Source organism: Neolamprologus brichardi, chromosome 12 (genome assembly GCF_056152115.1).
Source record: "Neolamprologus brichardi isolate AB-2024 chromosome 12, ASM5615211v1, whole genome shotgun sequence".
Classification (NCBI taxonomy): Eukaryota; Metazoa; Chordata; class Actinopteri; order Cichliformes; family Cichlidae; genus Neolamprologus; species Neolamprologus brichardi.
Genome location: NC_142115.1, coordinates 14,586,006 through 14,602,030, shown reverse-complemented (window position 1 = coordinate 14,602,030; position 16,025 = coordinate 14,586,006). Strand labels below are relative to the sequence as shown.

General features: G+C 39.1%; 2 protein-coding genes across 3 annotated transcripts in view; both read right to left on the bottom strand.

Moving 5' to 3' along the window:
- Positions 1-2,406: 2,406 nt before the first annotated feature.
- Positions 2,407-4,557, bottom strand: LOC102780657 (L-serine dehydratase/L-threonine deaminase-like). The gene is made up of 8 exons (XM_035914401.2): positions 4,544-4,557; positions 4,258-4,414; positions 4,077-4,116; positions 3,856-3,995; positions 3,519-3,610; positions 2,902-3,129; positions 2,684-2,808; positions 2,407-2,600 (listed from the first exon to the last, which is right to left on the bottom strand). The coding sequence occupies exons 1-8, from the start codon at positions 4,555-4,557 to the stop codon at positions 2,407-2,409; spliced, it is 990 nt and encodes a 329-aa protein (XP_035770294.2).
- Positions 4,558-6,798: 2,241 nt separating this feature from the next.
- Positions 6,799-16,025, bottom strand: part of hectd4 (HECT domain containing E3 ubiquitin protein ligase 4) — a 39,161-nt gene continuing 29,934 nt past the window's right edge. For both annotated transcript variants that reach the window (XM_087849026.1, XM_087849027.1), the window contains exons 66-76: positions 15,344-15,467; positions 14,452-14,642; positions 14,198-14,344; positions 13,992-14,111; positions 12,202-12,357; positions 11,420-11,523; positions 11,007-11,228; positions 10,750-10,916; positions 10,391-10,586; positions 9,382-9,604; positions 6,799-9,092 (exon numbers count right to left, since the gene is read on the bottom strand). In XM_087849026.1, the coding sequence (XP_087705152.1) occupies positions 8,956-9,092; positions 9,382-9,604; positions 10,391-10,586; positions 10,750-10,916; positions 11,007-11,228; positions 11,420-11,523; positions 12,202-12,357; positions 13,992-14,111; positions 14,198-14,344; positions 14,452-14,642; positions 15,344-15,467 (1,787 nt within the window). In that variant the 3' untranslated portion in view covers positions 6,799-8,955. The remainder of the gene's footprint in view (positions 9,093-9,381; positions 9,605-10,390; positions 10,587-10,749; positions 10,917-11,006; positions 11,229-11,419; positions 11,524-12,201; positions 12,358-13,991; positions 14,112-14,197; positions 14,345-14,451; positions 14,643-15,343; positions 15,468-16,025) is intronic.

Sequence of the window (16,025 nt, the reverse complement as noted above, 5' to 3'; positions counted from 1 at the left end):
CAAATGTGTCTTTTTTTTTTTTTTGGTGAGGCCGGTAAAGTTCTGCTGTAGACCGGGGAGGGTAAATATGCATTCACCTTGTGCAGTCACCAGAGGCACTCCCTTCAGGTCATATTGTTGGGGCTTCCGTGTAGGGCCACGTGGATTGGGAAATCGGTTTGAACTGTTTATTTGGCATTTGACTGTTGAGGTTGTGCTGACATGTAAATAATGTAATAATACACAGTGAGGCGCTGATCAGATAATGCCATTAAAAAGCCACCAAAAATATAACCATTACTGCATGCGAGGCCTAGCTAGGTTAACCCCTATAACCCTGTATCTGAACCCACTCAGTCACAACTCAATAAACTAGAACCACAAATAAAAATGTTTCTTAACACTCAGTAATACAGCTGTAGCTGGTCATTTTAAAAGCAACACCCCTATATCAGGTCAGACACAATCAGGTGGCGAAGCTGGGTTTACCTGTGTAACAATATTATTCCCAGTTTTCCAGAGATGGCGTTGATGATGAAGTTCACACAGTTTTTGTTTGCAATCATCAAATATCGATTTTTGTTTATTTGATGCAAGAATCCAAGAACCTTGCAGATGAAGTTGTAACACACTTTTCTAATACTTGTTTTAGTATCAGTGCAGAACATTTCTTAGCATTGAGATATTATGTTACATTTTTAAATCTAGGGCTTGAAATTATTATGTGAACATATGGGTAAATTTTCACTTATTAGTGTGGACTATGAGGAAATAAATATAAAGCTTTTGCACTTTTACGTTGCACTCTTCACATGAGCAAATTAACTTCGCAATCGCATCATGTAGGCTACTTTTTAGATTTTTTTTCCAGTCAGATCTGTGGCTTAGATATATTTTTAATTCTCATAAAGACTGAAACTAAAATAGGACTTTTCAGAGATTTTATCATTACAAATTAAGTAATTCATTCATTATGTGCAATTCCTCACCAACAGATGGTGTAACAATCCTTCATGAAGAAGCTTTAGGCCTTTAAACAATTTTTAATCCTTTTCCCTCAAAAAGAAATATTCGTGTTAGCTATTGTAAAAACTACCATTGCTGTGTTGTCCTAACTAAACATTTTTGCATTCTTGATTTCTTAACAGCTTGGAGTTTGAATCTTGCTCAGTTTTGAGTATAAATGAAAAGTTGCAGTAAGGTGAAAAGTGTTGAGCTACCCATTTCTTTATCGTTTGCTAAGAAAATAGGAAATAAATGGAGCGATTTATTGAAACATTGAAAAAAAGACATGGAGATACAGTATATAAGGTATAAAGAGACTTTTTACAATTGTAGCGCACTTGGTAATCAATATTTGGTATGCCCACATTTATTCTCTAACATAACTCTCTTAGACAAGCTTGAGTAATCTAAAATAGTTCTTCATGCTGTTTTTACTACACTGGCAGTGTGTTTGGCATCAGTCATGTTGAAAAATGAAGCCACTGTCATTCAAAATCCTTTTCAGATGGTATTACATGTTTGATCAAATTCTGAATGTACTTTTCTGTGTTCATAATTCCATCAGTTTCGACAAAAATCCCAAACATCACTGGCTGAAAGTTAGCCTCAAACTATCCCCTACATATGAATGACAAGACCTGTTGACACTGATTTTCAGCCCAGTTCTTCTTTTTTAATCCTCTACTTGTTCAGCTTGCTCAAATTTTTTAAGGAAATGCTGCACACCATGCTGTGATGTTCCAGATTTTGGGCTAATAGCTCTTTGGGAATCAGCTTGTTGGTGCAAGAACATATATATTTTATGCCAATCAAACTGTTGATTAACTCTCGAGAGCTATTGCTCAAATTACAATAAATAAATAAATAAATACAGTGGCTTTTTGCAAGAAAAATACAAAGAAATCAAAGGCGGCTCAAGACTTTTGCCCAATACGGTAAATTGAAGAACTTGTTAGTTTTAAGACAAAGAACAGAACTATAGTTTAAAATAAAGAATAGTCTGAAATTTGGTTATTTTTAAGGCCGATAACTAATAAACAATTGGACCTGTTTTTTTCACATATTTTATGGTGAACAGTTACACACTGAGTGAACTGTTTTACGTCAAATGGAGTTTTGTGCATCTTTACTAAATGTTCATGTTGGTGCCTAACATACAGTCAGTATACACCACATATATACCATATGTAACGGCCCTACAAACAAAACATACTAAATACAAATCAAATGCAGATTAAATGTGGGTTAAACTATTGTTTTTCAGACAGAGCTTATAAACAGAAACACAATTAAAAAACATATCCCATCTTTATTAAGTGCTACATACTAGTACTTATAATATATTACAGAGAGTAAAATAGAGTTTAGGGTTTGTGAGCAGGTGGGGAAAAGGAAGAAAGGTCAGGAAAACTCAGGGTGAAGTTAAATAATGCCGAGCTGCTTTTTCAACTTGTCCAGTTGCTCCAAGCTGATGTTGTTGCCGCCACACACCACAATGACCACAGGGCCCAGGTGCTGCGGCAGCTTGCGCTCATCCCTCAGCCTTGTGATAATGCCACTGTACACCGCTGCCAGAGCAGCACCACAGGCAGGCTCCACCAGGATCTTCTCATCATCTGCAGAGGCAGAATATCAGCAGAGATCGGTGATCAGATCGGTCATTTCAAATCTGTTGTTCGTCTCTTCAGGTTGTACTCACCCACAAAGCGTTCAACAGCTTTCACAGCCTCCTGGTCTGTGACTACTTCTGACAGAATCGGATGTTCTTGTGACAGTTTCATTGTCTGCGCTGAGACCTTTGCCACGCCCAGTGTGGTTGCAACACTGTAGAGTATAATACAAGGCCGCTGTTCACCACCAGTCCGAACATTTGTTGACACCCTTATTTTTTTTAGTTAATTAGCTAATCATCAGTACCTTGTAATTGCAGGTAAAGTCACATGCTCTCCAGCCTCCATGGCTGCATGGAGGCTATGTGCACCCATGGTTTCCATGGCTACAACAGGGACGTCAGCCCAGTTGGCGCGACGCAGTCCCTCCACCACCCCGTTCAGCAGGCCCCCGCCTCCCACTGACAGCACTATCGCTCCTGGCTTCTCCTTCAGGTCGTGCTCCAGCTCCTTCACCAGAGATGTGTGGCCTTCCCTTTGTACACAAACGCAAGCTGTCAGTTCCTAGAAACTCAGCACTGATTTTGCTTTAATGCACAGCAATACAGGAAATCTCTGCATGGTGCAGCCTGGTTTATAAAGCTCGGTTGTGGCATATGATTATCAAATGCTAATTATATACCAAGTAGCCCATAATTTCAATAATTTACGGTTAAGCTTAACACTTTGAATGTGACATCTCAAACAAATTAGTTATCTGACAACCTCCCCCCAGAATAGCTGTGATAACATACATCTTGCCACATCATCTCATTTACTCCTTGCAACTGCTCTGTTCATGCATGATAAGACAGGTGTCACAGTAACAGAAGGCTAATGTAAACACAGTCACAGCTCCGAGGATGCCGACTGAAGCCATCTTACCAGATGAGGGGATCATCAAAGGGAGGGATGTATATCCAGCCAGCGTTGTTTGCCACAAGCTCCTGTCCGTATGCAATGCCTTCATCTACATTCTGTGGAAAAGAAAAGATACAAATGATCTGGTATATCTTTTTCCCCTCCAGTTCCCTTCAGCATTATCCAAGGTTGGATATTTGCCTCTCAATGAATCAATGAAAACCATTTAATACTCATCTTGTGTTCTAAATGTAACCTGTGGGTTAATAAAATGAAACATTTTCATTCAGAATCTACCACCCTCGTACATCCATTTGTTCTGGGAAAAAGTAAAAAAGTGACTGAGGAACATTTAACTAACCTTGCCATGGATGATCACAGTGGCTCCCTCGTCCCTCATTTTCTCCACTGTTATGTTCGGTGTGACGTTTGGGACAATGATAGTTGCAGGAACCCCGAGCTTGCGGGCAGAATAAGCTGCTGCCATGCCGGCATTTCCTCCTACTGAAACAAACAAACAAACAAAAAATTAGACACACTGAATGCATCAATATGGTAAAGTAGAGACTGGTGTATTCTCACCTGAACAGCAGACAAATCGCTCATATCCTCGCTCTGCCAGCTACAAGGAAACCCATAAGAAACATGTCAACACAGAATTCATGAGCCAGTAAACTGATCCTTGCCGGTTCCTTTCACTCCCGACAAGATCCTCTTTCAAATGCAGGGCAAATCAAATCATTGCCAGATAGGAATTACTCGCCGTTTTGCACAGGTGACCGAGGCCCCTGATCTTAAAGGATCCTGTCGGTTGCGACGAATCCAGCTTGAGGTAAATAGAGGTCCCGGCCAGTTTGGTCAGGGCAAGGCTCTCCCTCACTGGAGTGGCCACGTGAAGATCCTGCTGGGTCTTCATTTTACTTTGGACCAAAGGGCAAGCAAATGTTTTTCAAAAAGATCAAAAATTTAAAACATCAACCTAAAAAAATTACGAAATGTCAATTCACAATGCGGTCCTTTATACGAGAAGAACACAGGTTTCAGCTCACCTAGTTGTAGACATGTTTCCCTGAATATTACAGATCCTCTGGATCCTTATGCTTGTGTTTCTTTATCACTAAAATTTGTCAAATTTATATAGCACTTGTCTTTGGACTTGACAAACCAAACCCATTTCTCAACCAATCGGCATTGCTCATTCAGACCAGACTCCTCCCAGTCATGATGAGGATGAGACAACCCAAAAGTGAATGACTTTCTGCATGCAAGCACAATTTTTGTGAAATGTGCTTATTATTATGTTATTATTATAACAATCTGAGAACCAAATCATAGAAAAAACACAACCTCCTGCTTAGTACTGATACAGTTGGGAAAGAATATTTAAAAAATGTCCACAAAGTAGATGTTTTTAAAACAGTTCCCTGTTATTAGCTGCCTAGTTTCATTTTGTTCGTTTTATTTGAATCTACCCATGATGGATTTACTTGCTCTCTTCCATCTAAAGGAGTTGGACACAGTACTGGCATCCCCAATCACCAACAAACAAAGGCAGGCACTGAGTGTGAGTCACTGTGTCACAACTGAATTCCCAAAAAACCTGTCATGGTTACAAAACACAGTCATCATCACCCATTTTTCTTGACAGTCATCGTTCCACTGAAACTGTTTCTGAATCATTAGACATCCGCCTAATTGTCCATGGTCTAAATTCACTCTGGATCCTTTCTGTGTGGAATTTGCATGTTCTCCCCATGTCTATGTTGGTTCTCTTTGGGTTCTCCAGTATCCTCCCACAGTCCAGAGGCATGCAGCTAATGTGGGTTAGGTTAACTGGTCATTCATTGCCCATAAGTGTGAATGTGAGTACGAATGGCTGTCTGTCTGACTGCCTCTCAACCTATGGCAGCTGGCATAGGCTCTAATCTCCTGCGCAACACTGAATTGGATAAGTGGAAAAGGATGGAGGGATGTTTTCTTTTGCTTATTAAGCAACTTAACACTGACCTATGAATCATTCAAGCACCTAACCAGTGTTGTGTGTTTACATAACAGGCAGCTTAGCACAAAAACTATTTTGAATTGTATGGTTAGGCACTTTGTTACTAGCAGCTGATTTTCCCCATTTGTAAGAAAAATGCCAATGATAACACAGTTTGGCATAAAATAGCATTTTAAGGTTTAAGCTAAAAACTTGGGATATCTGGGCATGGCGTGCAGTGTGCACACCATGCTACTGCACGTGTATACAGTGCATATTATATATGTGTTATATTTGGTTTGTAAATCGCTTTGGTATAATATTTCATAAACAGCATTTAAGTTTAGCTACTTGTTACGTCTCCATTACACCGCATTTACACTCTGGTCTCCTTAAGTGAGTAATAATTGAGTTCCTGGTGGTGTCAGAGAGGCCCTTTGACCGCATGTTGTCCATTCACAGCAAAATCTTACAAATGCAAGCACCACACTTCAAATCAACTCCAGGCCTTTGATCTGCTTAACTGATAACAACATGACAAAGGAATTGCCCACACCTGTCCAATAAAGAGCCTTTTAGTTGATTGTCCATTTACTTCTGGTCCCCTTTAAAAAGGGTGGCACATGTTAAGGAGCTAAAACTCCTAAACCCTTTATCCTGTTTTACTGTAAATACTCTTAAATGACAGCTTAAAGTTTACATTTACACACTATGTCCATGTCCATTATATAACTATTACTGGAATATGTTTCAGTAAACATAAGTAAACAAGTAAAAAAATAAAAAATAAACATGTGTCAGTGTTCAAATATATATAGACCTAACTGTATGTCTTAAATTTGACCTAGAAATTTCAGCAAAGCAGTATAAAAGCTCAGTAAGCACTGATAGGACACAAAGTCTTTTGGTCTCTTCCTCAATTACACACATTGCTCAAGACAGTTTTCTTTGAATAGAACACACAATGGAACTGAATCCACCTATTGAGTCAGTGAGAAACCACCCTATGATATTTAGAGCTAGAACTTCTGTAAAAAAAAAAGAGTACACTGCCAGTGTTTTACTGGCAGTTACTTAACTGCCAGTAAAACAAAAGTAAAATAGACAAACCATGACTCAGTCGTCATGATGAGAACTAATTGTCAAAAGAGACAGGCACATTCACCAAGTCACATCACCAGCACTGGCTGGTCAAGTATGAAAATGTGAGGGTTCCTGTGACCAACAACTTAAAGACCAATTAGTTAAAATGATAATTAGATCAAGAGCAAAAAAACAAAACATAACAAAACAAAAACACAACAACAAAACAGTCAAAGAGTATTTGTACATGAAGACATTTCTTTATTGTGACACAAATCTCAAATGCCATCTGATTCTTTACATCTGTATAATCCATTTTTAGATATGTTAAGTTTCCGATGTGCAGAGGTAAGACAGTAAAAGTTAAGTTAATGCAACCATAAATAATTGTAATAAATATCAAGTAAATGTACAGCACACATTTTATCGTAACACCTCCTTGTATGGATATGTCCGTTTTATAACCTTTCCTACCCCTCCCAAGAAGGAGTAGTAGAAGAGAGAGCGTCCCTGTTAGCAGCGGTGTATCACCCTTCAAAAGGAACTGAACCAAAAACCAAAAAATTTGCAAGCAATCAACAACCCAATTAGTCAAATAGCAATTTTCGCTGTGTTTTTCAGTACTATCCAAGTAAAATGGCGATTTTACTCACAAGAAAAACATGTTTCACCATGAGTAGAAGAAATTGAATCCATCTGAGTACAAGACAAAGGTGATAATAATATTATTGGTATTTCCAAAAAATTCATAAAAAATAACAACACAACAAACTGGATATCCAACAGACATCAGCTAGTTTGCTCATTTTAGAATCTTTTCTTGGAAGAGTAGTGCAAACCGAAAACCAAAAGTTATAAGGTGAAGTGAATTAGCAATTAATAAAAATTGCCAAACGTAACTTTAGTCTATTTACATTTTTTTCCATCCTATTTATTTATTTTATTTTATTGTTTTTTAAACACAGCTAAACATTTGGTTATGGGTAATTTGACTAAAAGAAAAAGAAAAGAAAAAAGCAGAATGCTGTTCATTTCTCATTAAAGAAAACTATGAAAAGGCTGAACTCAAGTTAACCCGCTGCCCCTCGGTGTACGTGTGAAGATCACGTATATTGGGAATAGGAAACCGGGACATTCACATTCAGTAGAAGTTATTACACAAACAATGTGGAAGAGCAGCAGCTCATGGGTTCCCTTCCTGTTTTCACAATGCAACATAGGTTTCACAATTTGTAATGCAACTTTATAAAAAACCCAAAACAAAACAAAACAAAAAAACAGAGCAGGCTTCGATTACCATCGTCCAATCTACCTGACCCATTGTTCTGCCACAGCTACTAAGGTATTAAAAAAACAAACAAACAAAAAAAAAAACAAAAGAAAAAAAAATAAAAGTATCTATCTATTCATAAACTAATAGATTAATATGACTTTTTACATGACTTAAATACCCTCCCTTCAGAGACTTGGATAAAATGTAATCAGTTTATATAGGCATAAGTTAGTTTGTCCATTAGGAGTTCATTTTTATTTAAAACAGGCAGTAAACTACATAATATCCTGTACAGCACTTGTTCACACCTTCTGCCTGCTTATACTTGACAGGTTCCAAGACTAGACAGCAATACAAATTTCTTTTCTTTTCTTTTTTTTTGGGGGGGGGAGAGTCATTGTACCTTAAACTCAAAAGCCATGATCATCATCTGATTTTCGCACACAGCATCACCCTCTTGAGAGAGGCTCCTACAGCAAAGGCATGTTTCTGAACATCACCCCCACAGAAGGGTGGCAGAGGGAGGCAGCTAGGTTAAGCGTTAGGAGAGTAAATGTTTGTTTTGTGCCATAATGGCAATGCCAAATCCAGCGAGTCAGACCGAGATTACAGTGCTAAAATGTTAAGCAATCGTGAATTCAATTAAATTCAAAGTGCTGATCTCAAAGTTAGCCCGTAACGCTGCTAAATTCACAGAATTTGACTGAACCTTGTTAATCCTTCTGTTAAAGGAAAGGGGAGGAAAGGGTGAACAAAAAGTCTCACAGTTGGTTCACTTCAGCGTCGTCCTCAAACTCCGTGTCAGTGCCAATTCAGAATATCTTCCCTGAATTCCCTTGAAAAAAAAATTTAAAAAATAAAATACAATAACAAGAAAAAACAAAGCAAAACAAATCAAAATAATGAAATGTACGATTTGTGTAAACTGCAATAAAAAGCAGGGATAAACAAAGCATTGCCACTGAAAATGTAATAAAATTAACTTTGTGGCTTGTCGATGCAGCAGAGCATAAGGTCTGTCTCAGAGGAAAGTCCAGGAACTTGGGGATGAAGGGAGGAAAGGGGTCACGGGTGAGGGTCAGGTTTGGGGCAGATGGGGGGGAATATTCAGTTGTCAAGTCTTCTCAGCCGCTGAGTGGGTCCTCGCGGTAGTGGATGGCGTAGCGCAGTTTCTCCAGCATCACGTCCAAAGAAGTATACTGGGGCAGTTTCACCATGAACATACAGGTCTCCACCCGGATGTAGCGCGAGTCTGGCTGACCTAAAGGGGAAACAGGAGTTCATAACCCAGCGCTTCTCTCCCAGTTATGCATGTTTGCCAGTTGTTAATGAACCAGAAGCCCAATGACGTGCTACGTAGCAGGTGCTATAATAAGCTGCCAGCTATGCAGGTGTACAGTAAATGACAGCAAGCCTGAGATTTTGAATGTGCGTCTGTAATTTAACATTTTAGAGTTTCCTCAAGTTTGCAAGAGAAGCTGAGATGATTTAACGTGACTACTTATGTCACTCAAGTCTGCTCGGGGTCTTGCTTAACCCTCAGATCTTACCTGCTGCTCCATCAGGAGGGGCGATCTTCATGGGGTATGGGGGAACATGGGCGGTGTCAGGCCCCCCGTCCTTGCAGGGGCACGTGAATGGGATGCGCTCCTGATTGCATGCAAACTTGATGAACTTGCAGAGCTCCTCCTGAGTGAACATCTCCAGGGCGGTCCAGAAGAACTCGATGTGCTGGTCAGTCTCCATCAGGCCCACCTGATACATTGTATGAGCCTACGAGGGAACCGAGCACATGCTGAAATTAAATACTAACCCGTGACAACACGAGGTGAGTGAAATCTCTCTGTATTTCATATATCTAGCATGAATCAATAGCAGAATAAAAAAAACAAAAAAAACTGACTAGCCCGACAAAGAAGCTTTAATGACAAGTGACACAGACATATCACTTTCACACAGATATATGTTTCACCTCAGTGTTAATTTTGATAGCAAGCTTTGATTTAGTTTTAGGCATGTTTTAATAATTTAGGCATCTAAATTCTTCTCATTTTAGTCAACTACGTATCAAAAGGTTCTTGTAGACTAAATTTGAGTTTGATTTATTTGACTAAAAAATAAAGTGTATTTACCAGCTAGAGTTGCTCACACAGTTTACAAAGTGGCATAGTTTCATGTGTGCAAAATGTGTCCACACGTCTACTCCTCCCTGTCTTCCAAGTGTTGACATTTTGCTCCTTGTTTCACATTTTTATGAGAAACAAGGAGCCGAACTCTCCCTGCCTTCTTCAAGGCAGCAGATCAAATGTGCACCTCTATCCTTACTGCACAACTAGATTACTTCTGACTGGATCACTTCCAAACTGGCCTTTTTAGTTCTGATTGGATCTTATTTCTCCAGAATTTTCTCATCTTGCTTTCATTTGTTAAGAAAATGTCAGTACATTTTATTTTAGTTATCATCTTCTTTGCGTGTCAGACAAGAAAAAAAAAAAAAAAAAAAACGTTGACGTGAACTATGATGACAATTATTGGTCAACAAAATTAACACTGCTTCACCTTCAGGAACTCCAAGTTGATGTAAGGCAGGCCGCAGGTGCGCAGCTCAATCTCTATAGGGCTGAGCATGGTAAGCAGCTGCAGGGGAATGATGGATCCGAGCCCTGCACGCACTGCTGTCATGCACTCCACATTCTGCAGCTCCCTCAGACGAAGGCTCCGCACCGCCCGTGCATACACATCCTTGTTCTGCCAGCTTTGCAGACAGATACAAGTACACAGGATATCCAGAATTAAATCCCACCCTAATGTTCTGTGGCATTTGGCTATAAAGACAACTTACACCGAATTAAGATAACTGCAAACGGGAATGGGAACAACAACAACAACAAAAATGCAATCAGTGGGATGATTTGTACCTGACAATGAGGCTCCGCCCTCCCTGACAAAGCTCCACTTCTTCACCAGTCATAGTGACATAGGTAAAGGTGCAGCAGGGACGGCTGGGGGAGTCTGGGCTTTCTCCTGAGTGGTGCTGGGAGGAAATTTCAGCACACAGGGCCTCTAGCTCTGTCTCGTCAGTCACCTTCAGCATAGGAGGGAAAAGGTAAATTTGAGGTCACTAGAGTCATGTTGGTAGCATCTAAAGGTGCTACAAACACTAATATACACTTACATTTTCAAATTTCTTGACATAGTTGTAGGTAAGCACATCAGCTTCTTGCAGGTCCTGCTCTGAGTCGAGAGGCTCACCAACTAGGCCCTTCCAAAACGAGCCCAGTAAGTCCAAAGGAAGTGGCACATCTGCACGTATGGCTATGCCAAGTAGTTGGCCAAAAAAGTGAAGTAACTGTTCCTCTGCATAGCTGATGGGGCAAGGAGTGAGGATATATTTCCCCTGAGAACAGCACAAATACAGATATGAATTATATTACTCCCTAACACAGCAGTTTGCATCATGTGTGATAAAACACATTTCAGTTAGTATCTAGCACACAGTCGGATATGAATGAATTTTTGGGGAAAACAAATAGAGAAAAAAGACAAAAAAAGCAGAAAACATGGTAGGTAATAGAAAATAAATATTACCTTATTACGATTGGCTGCAGCACTGGGACAGGGGAGCAGCAGGGAAAGTGCAGAACTCTGCAACTCCTTACACACCTGCCACAGGAAGTGTCTAAAAGAGCCACCTGCACACATTGATCACAGCCAGTTAGAACAGGAAGGGGGCAAATACTATTCACAGGGCTGTACATTGATTCAAAGTGCACATACAAACAAACTTTGAAAGAATTGTAGTTCAATACAAATAGACCCGGAATCTGTGCTGCAGGCTTCTGCTTATGTGATTAACTATTGCAGTATGAGAACTCCTTTTACACATGGTGCTTATTTACCCGCTCTTAAAGCCAGTTTTGTTTTATTTTGGTAGAAATGTCCTTCCTTTTTTTAGGTTCTGGTATTATTTTTTTAAACAAAAAAATATTGTTCTCACAGTGACACATGGAAACTTCTATCAAAACGAAACAGAAAACCTACATTGGCCTGTAATGTCTTGAAAGTGGAAATTTATTTTATGGCCAGTGTAATTAAGTAACTGCAAATGCCACATTTACATGATCTTAGTCTCTTTACTTCTTCCTGTATTACAGAAAAACAAAATGAGCAGAGCAGAATAAATCTAAGTATATCCAGTGCTTAGATTCTCAATCGATTAAAAGTTCATATATTTTGCCATTGATTTTGTATTTTGCTTTTAATACTGGTTAGTTAGTTGTACCAGTTATTTGAAAGTTTATTAATTAAAATAAAGCTCAAGCGCAAGAATCCAAGGCAGTAAAGAAGTATTGTGAGGGAGAAATTCTTACTTGTGCCATGAACTTCCTCTCCAGTGAAGCGGATGTTAAAGGCGTAGGTTGGGTCTCCTCCACTGGCGAGTTTCACACAAAGCTGGGATGACGGCACACACGACAGCTGGCGTGCTGCCTGGCAGAAGTACGTGTTCTCTGATGACCTGATCTCACCTGAGGCAGACGTACCCAATCAGAAAAAAAAAGCACGTTTGACAAGATACCTTTGCAAGTATGAAGAGTATTAGGGCCACATTAAGAAAAAAAATAATTATTGATCATTTTGAGAAAAAAGGTTCGTAATTCTATTTCGAGGAAAAAAAAAACCCCAAAATGTGCAGATTACAAACTGATGCAGCCTCTGCAAGATGCTTTGTGTAGATGAGTTACTGAAACAAATTGATCAGCTGCTACATCCCACTAAACACTGGATGTTAGATAGATGCTCGGACCATGTCTATATTGGGTCTGTTGTTTTTGCAAGCAATCGACATCTATATGACGTCCAAAAAAGGTCCACAATTTGGACGCCAAAACATGACCCACCTTGGAGGTTAATACAATGCTCAATATATGAACTTTGGACAGGATAATTACTTTGGGCGTCACGTGGACATCTATGACAGGTGCCAGAAATTTGCATGATTAAGAAATGTAGTATTTTTTAATTACAAATATCAACATTATTGTTATCAACATAAACAATATGTTTAAATACAGATTATTTAAAAACATCCCCCATTAATTATGTGTTATTCTATTGATTTATTCAGTACATGTTGGTATTTTTTTAATGTTAAAATGCAAAATAATTATGGTTAAAGTATTTTTGAAAAATTTTGAAATTCCTTTTAAAAAGAGTACAATTGTATTTAAAAAGTTTAAAAGAGCATTTGCTTTATATATGCTCCATATTTACAGGTAATCCCGTTTTATTTGTGAAGAGGTTTGTAAGAGGAAGTGAGTGTGTTTGTATTCGGTAGCGAGACTGAGAGAAGTTGCAACAGAAAGTATGAGAAGTTTATGCAATTGTGTATAAACTGGACTACTCTGCTCAACAGTATTTGTTTATTCACACATTTTGCAAATTGTCTGTGAGAAGCTCGGGACATTTCTGCTCCAAATCCACCGTGCAGCTGCTCACTTTTGTTTTAGCTCAGGAGCCCACGCCATCTGAAGCTGTCCACTAATCGCTCTGTATTCCTTCACACATAACTGTTTCTGTACAGAAAACATGCCCTCCACCATCTGGAAACATGGGACTATAGAGCCCATAGAAGCAGTCTAAAAACACAGTCTAAAATGAGTCGAACATGTCTTCAACAACCACATTTTAGACGTTCAGTAGACGATGAAAAAACAAAAACAAAATTGCTTGGCGTTACAAAACAACCCCTTCAGTGGATCAAACATATAAACATATGACATATAAAAGACAACACTCTGATGTCACTTGCGCAGTGGGACTGTATCTTGTGATACAATATACACGCTCTTCAAAGTTTGTGTGTTTTTTTTCCTTCTGACCAGATGTTGCTTTCTGCACCATCGTTTCAAGATCCTTATTACCACACTCTGTTTATGTGCTAGAAGAGAAATCATTTTCTTGTAACTAAAACCGATTTTGAAATATAATTTCACTAACTTAGCTACACAAGCCATTATATAGAGGATATAGCAGCTGTGGCAATTTGCCTTGAAAATATTTTATGTGATCAATAATAATTTTTTCTTAATGTGGCCCTAATGCTCCGTTTTGAAGTGATATTGAACTTTGAGAAACGTGAACCAGTGAAAGGAATACCCACCTCCCACAATCTCTAGAGGGTCCAGTGTAATCTCTGGAGCGGCATGGTCAGCTGTCCGCTGCACTGTGGCATTCAGTACTCTGTTCATCACAGTGACCTTAGTGTCATAAAAGATTAGGCCTGCAAATAGAACAAGCGGTGAGTCATTTCAACAAAGCAAGCTTTACACAAACTACAATGCGAGATGTGTGCTCAGACCCGCTCACCTTTGGCCTCACTCAACAGAGCTGCAATGCTGTTTTGATACGTATGTGTTTGTCTCAGCTCCACCAATGGCAGGAAGAAACTCTCCAGGCTGTTGTTGAGGGATTGCAGCAAAGCAAAGCGTAGGCGTAAACTCTCCACAGGCACATCTGAAAACATTGACATTTATACAAAAAGTTATGTATAGCTGACAAAAACCCCCCTGAAGTTTCAAACTTTTCAGTGGAACTCTAAAAGTGCTGGCAAGTTTACATACTGAGCAAGCAGGCTACACGAGGATCAGCAGCATCACTGGGGTCCAGGTAGACTTCATGGGGGTGCAACCGGGATGGTGTGATAGCCAGGTGACGGCACAGTCTGTTGATGTACTGTACCAATGCCACATCCATTTCTAAGCTCCACTTTCTACAAGCCTTCTGTGCATGGCGAGTGTCTATACAGGTGCACCTGGTAGAGGAGCACAGGAGTTCTTAAATAAAGAGCTCTGAGCTCATTAAAAACATTAAAGAGCAGAAACATTATCAGATAGAGACAAGACACTCAAAGAATCCTTAATACAAACTGATAGGTGAATTCTGCAAAGATGACAGCTGACCCGATGATGCCCTAAGAGCCAATCAACTGCCAAACCAGGGGGGAAAAAAAAGACATGAACCAACTCACACACTCGCCTTCTTAAAGGCAAGCAGGAACTCAGCAGCCATATAGAAATACCTGTGGGCAGTTATTTTTGATAGAAAGAAAAAAACAAAACAACCAAAAAACCTTCAGTTTAAATAATCACCAAAATGTTTACTACATCTGTAGAATCAGTCGACTCTGATAAAAATAGGACTTTGCCCCAAAATAAGGCTTATGAAGTTTTTTTTCCCCACTAGAAATTCTACATATATCACCATCTTTGCAGTTAGTAATAAAACATAATATATGCATTTATTATTGTTGTTATAAAGGTTAAAAACTGCTAATTAGGGCAGAATTACTTAAAACAAGAGAAAACTGACAACATGTTAAGTTTGCTGAATGTGTGTGTGTGTGTGTGTGTGTGTGTGTGTGTGTGTGTGTGTGTGTGTGTGTGTGTGTGTGTGTGTGTGTGTGTGTGTGTGTGTGTGTGTTTGTGTATTCAAACAAGGCTGTTCAAATCTCACCTCTCAAAGTGAAGATCATAACCACAAGCCAAAATTGCCCTCCAGACACTACGGATGTCCTGCTTGGCTCGGTCAACAGCAAATTTATGGAAGCCTTCTAGTGTCAAGTACTTCTCCTCTGGGACTAAAGAAACCATTCACAGCAGGTTGCATTTCATTTACAAATACATGGATCAGCTACTGATATGGAAAATTCTCACTTTTATGATAGTGGACTGGCGGTGTGTCAACAGACAAAAGTGCCTTTAAATGCAATTGTGTGGATGTCTTAAATTCTCTGGTAACCTACTTACATTAATTTCAATGTTGTGCTGCTTCATCCTACTTTCCTACAATTCAGATACAAATATTATACTTTTTCTTCTCTACAGTTTCAGCTGTTAATTAGTTTTCAGATGAAACTTAATGAAAAGGTTTATTAAAATACTAACAAAACACCCGCGCAAAACATTGCTTTTAATGATTTTGACATATGACAAAGTGTCTCGTGTCTGGTTTTGGGTGCCCTCATGAAATGACGCAACTATGGGAAAAAAAAAAGAAAAAATGAAACTGCTATCATTTTGATGTTCAATTTCCATCAGGTTCCCTAAAATTTATCTCATGACACAGCACAAATATTTTCACTTTTACGTGTCCTTTATTTTTATTTCACTTTTACTTGCGAAGGAACATTTGAAAC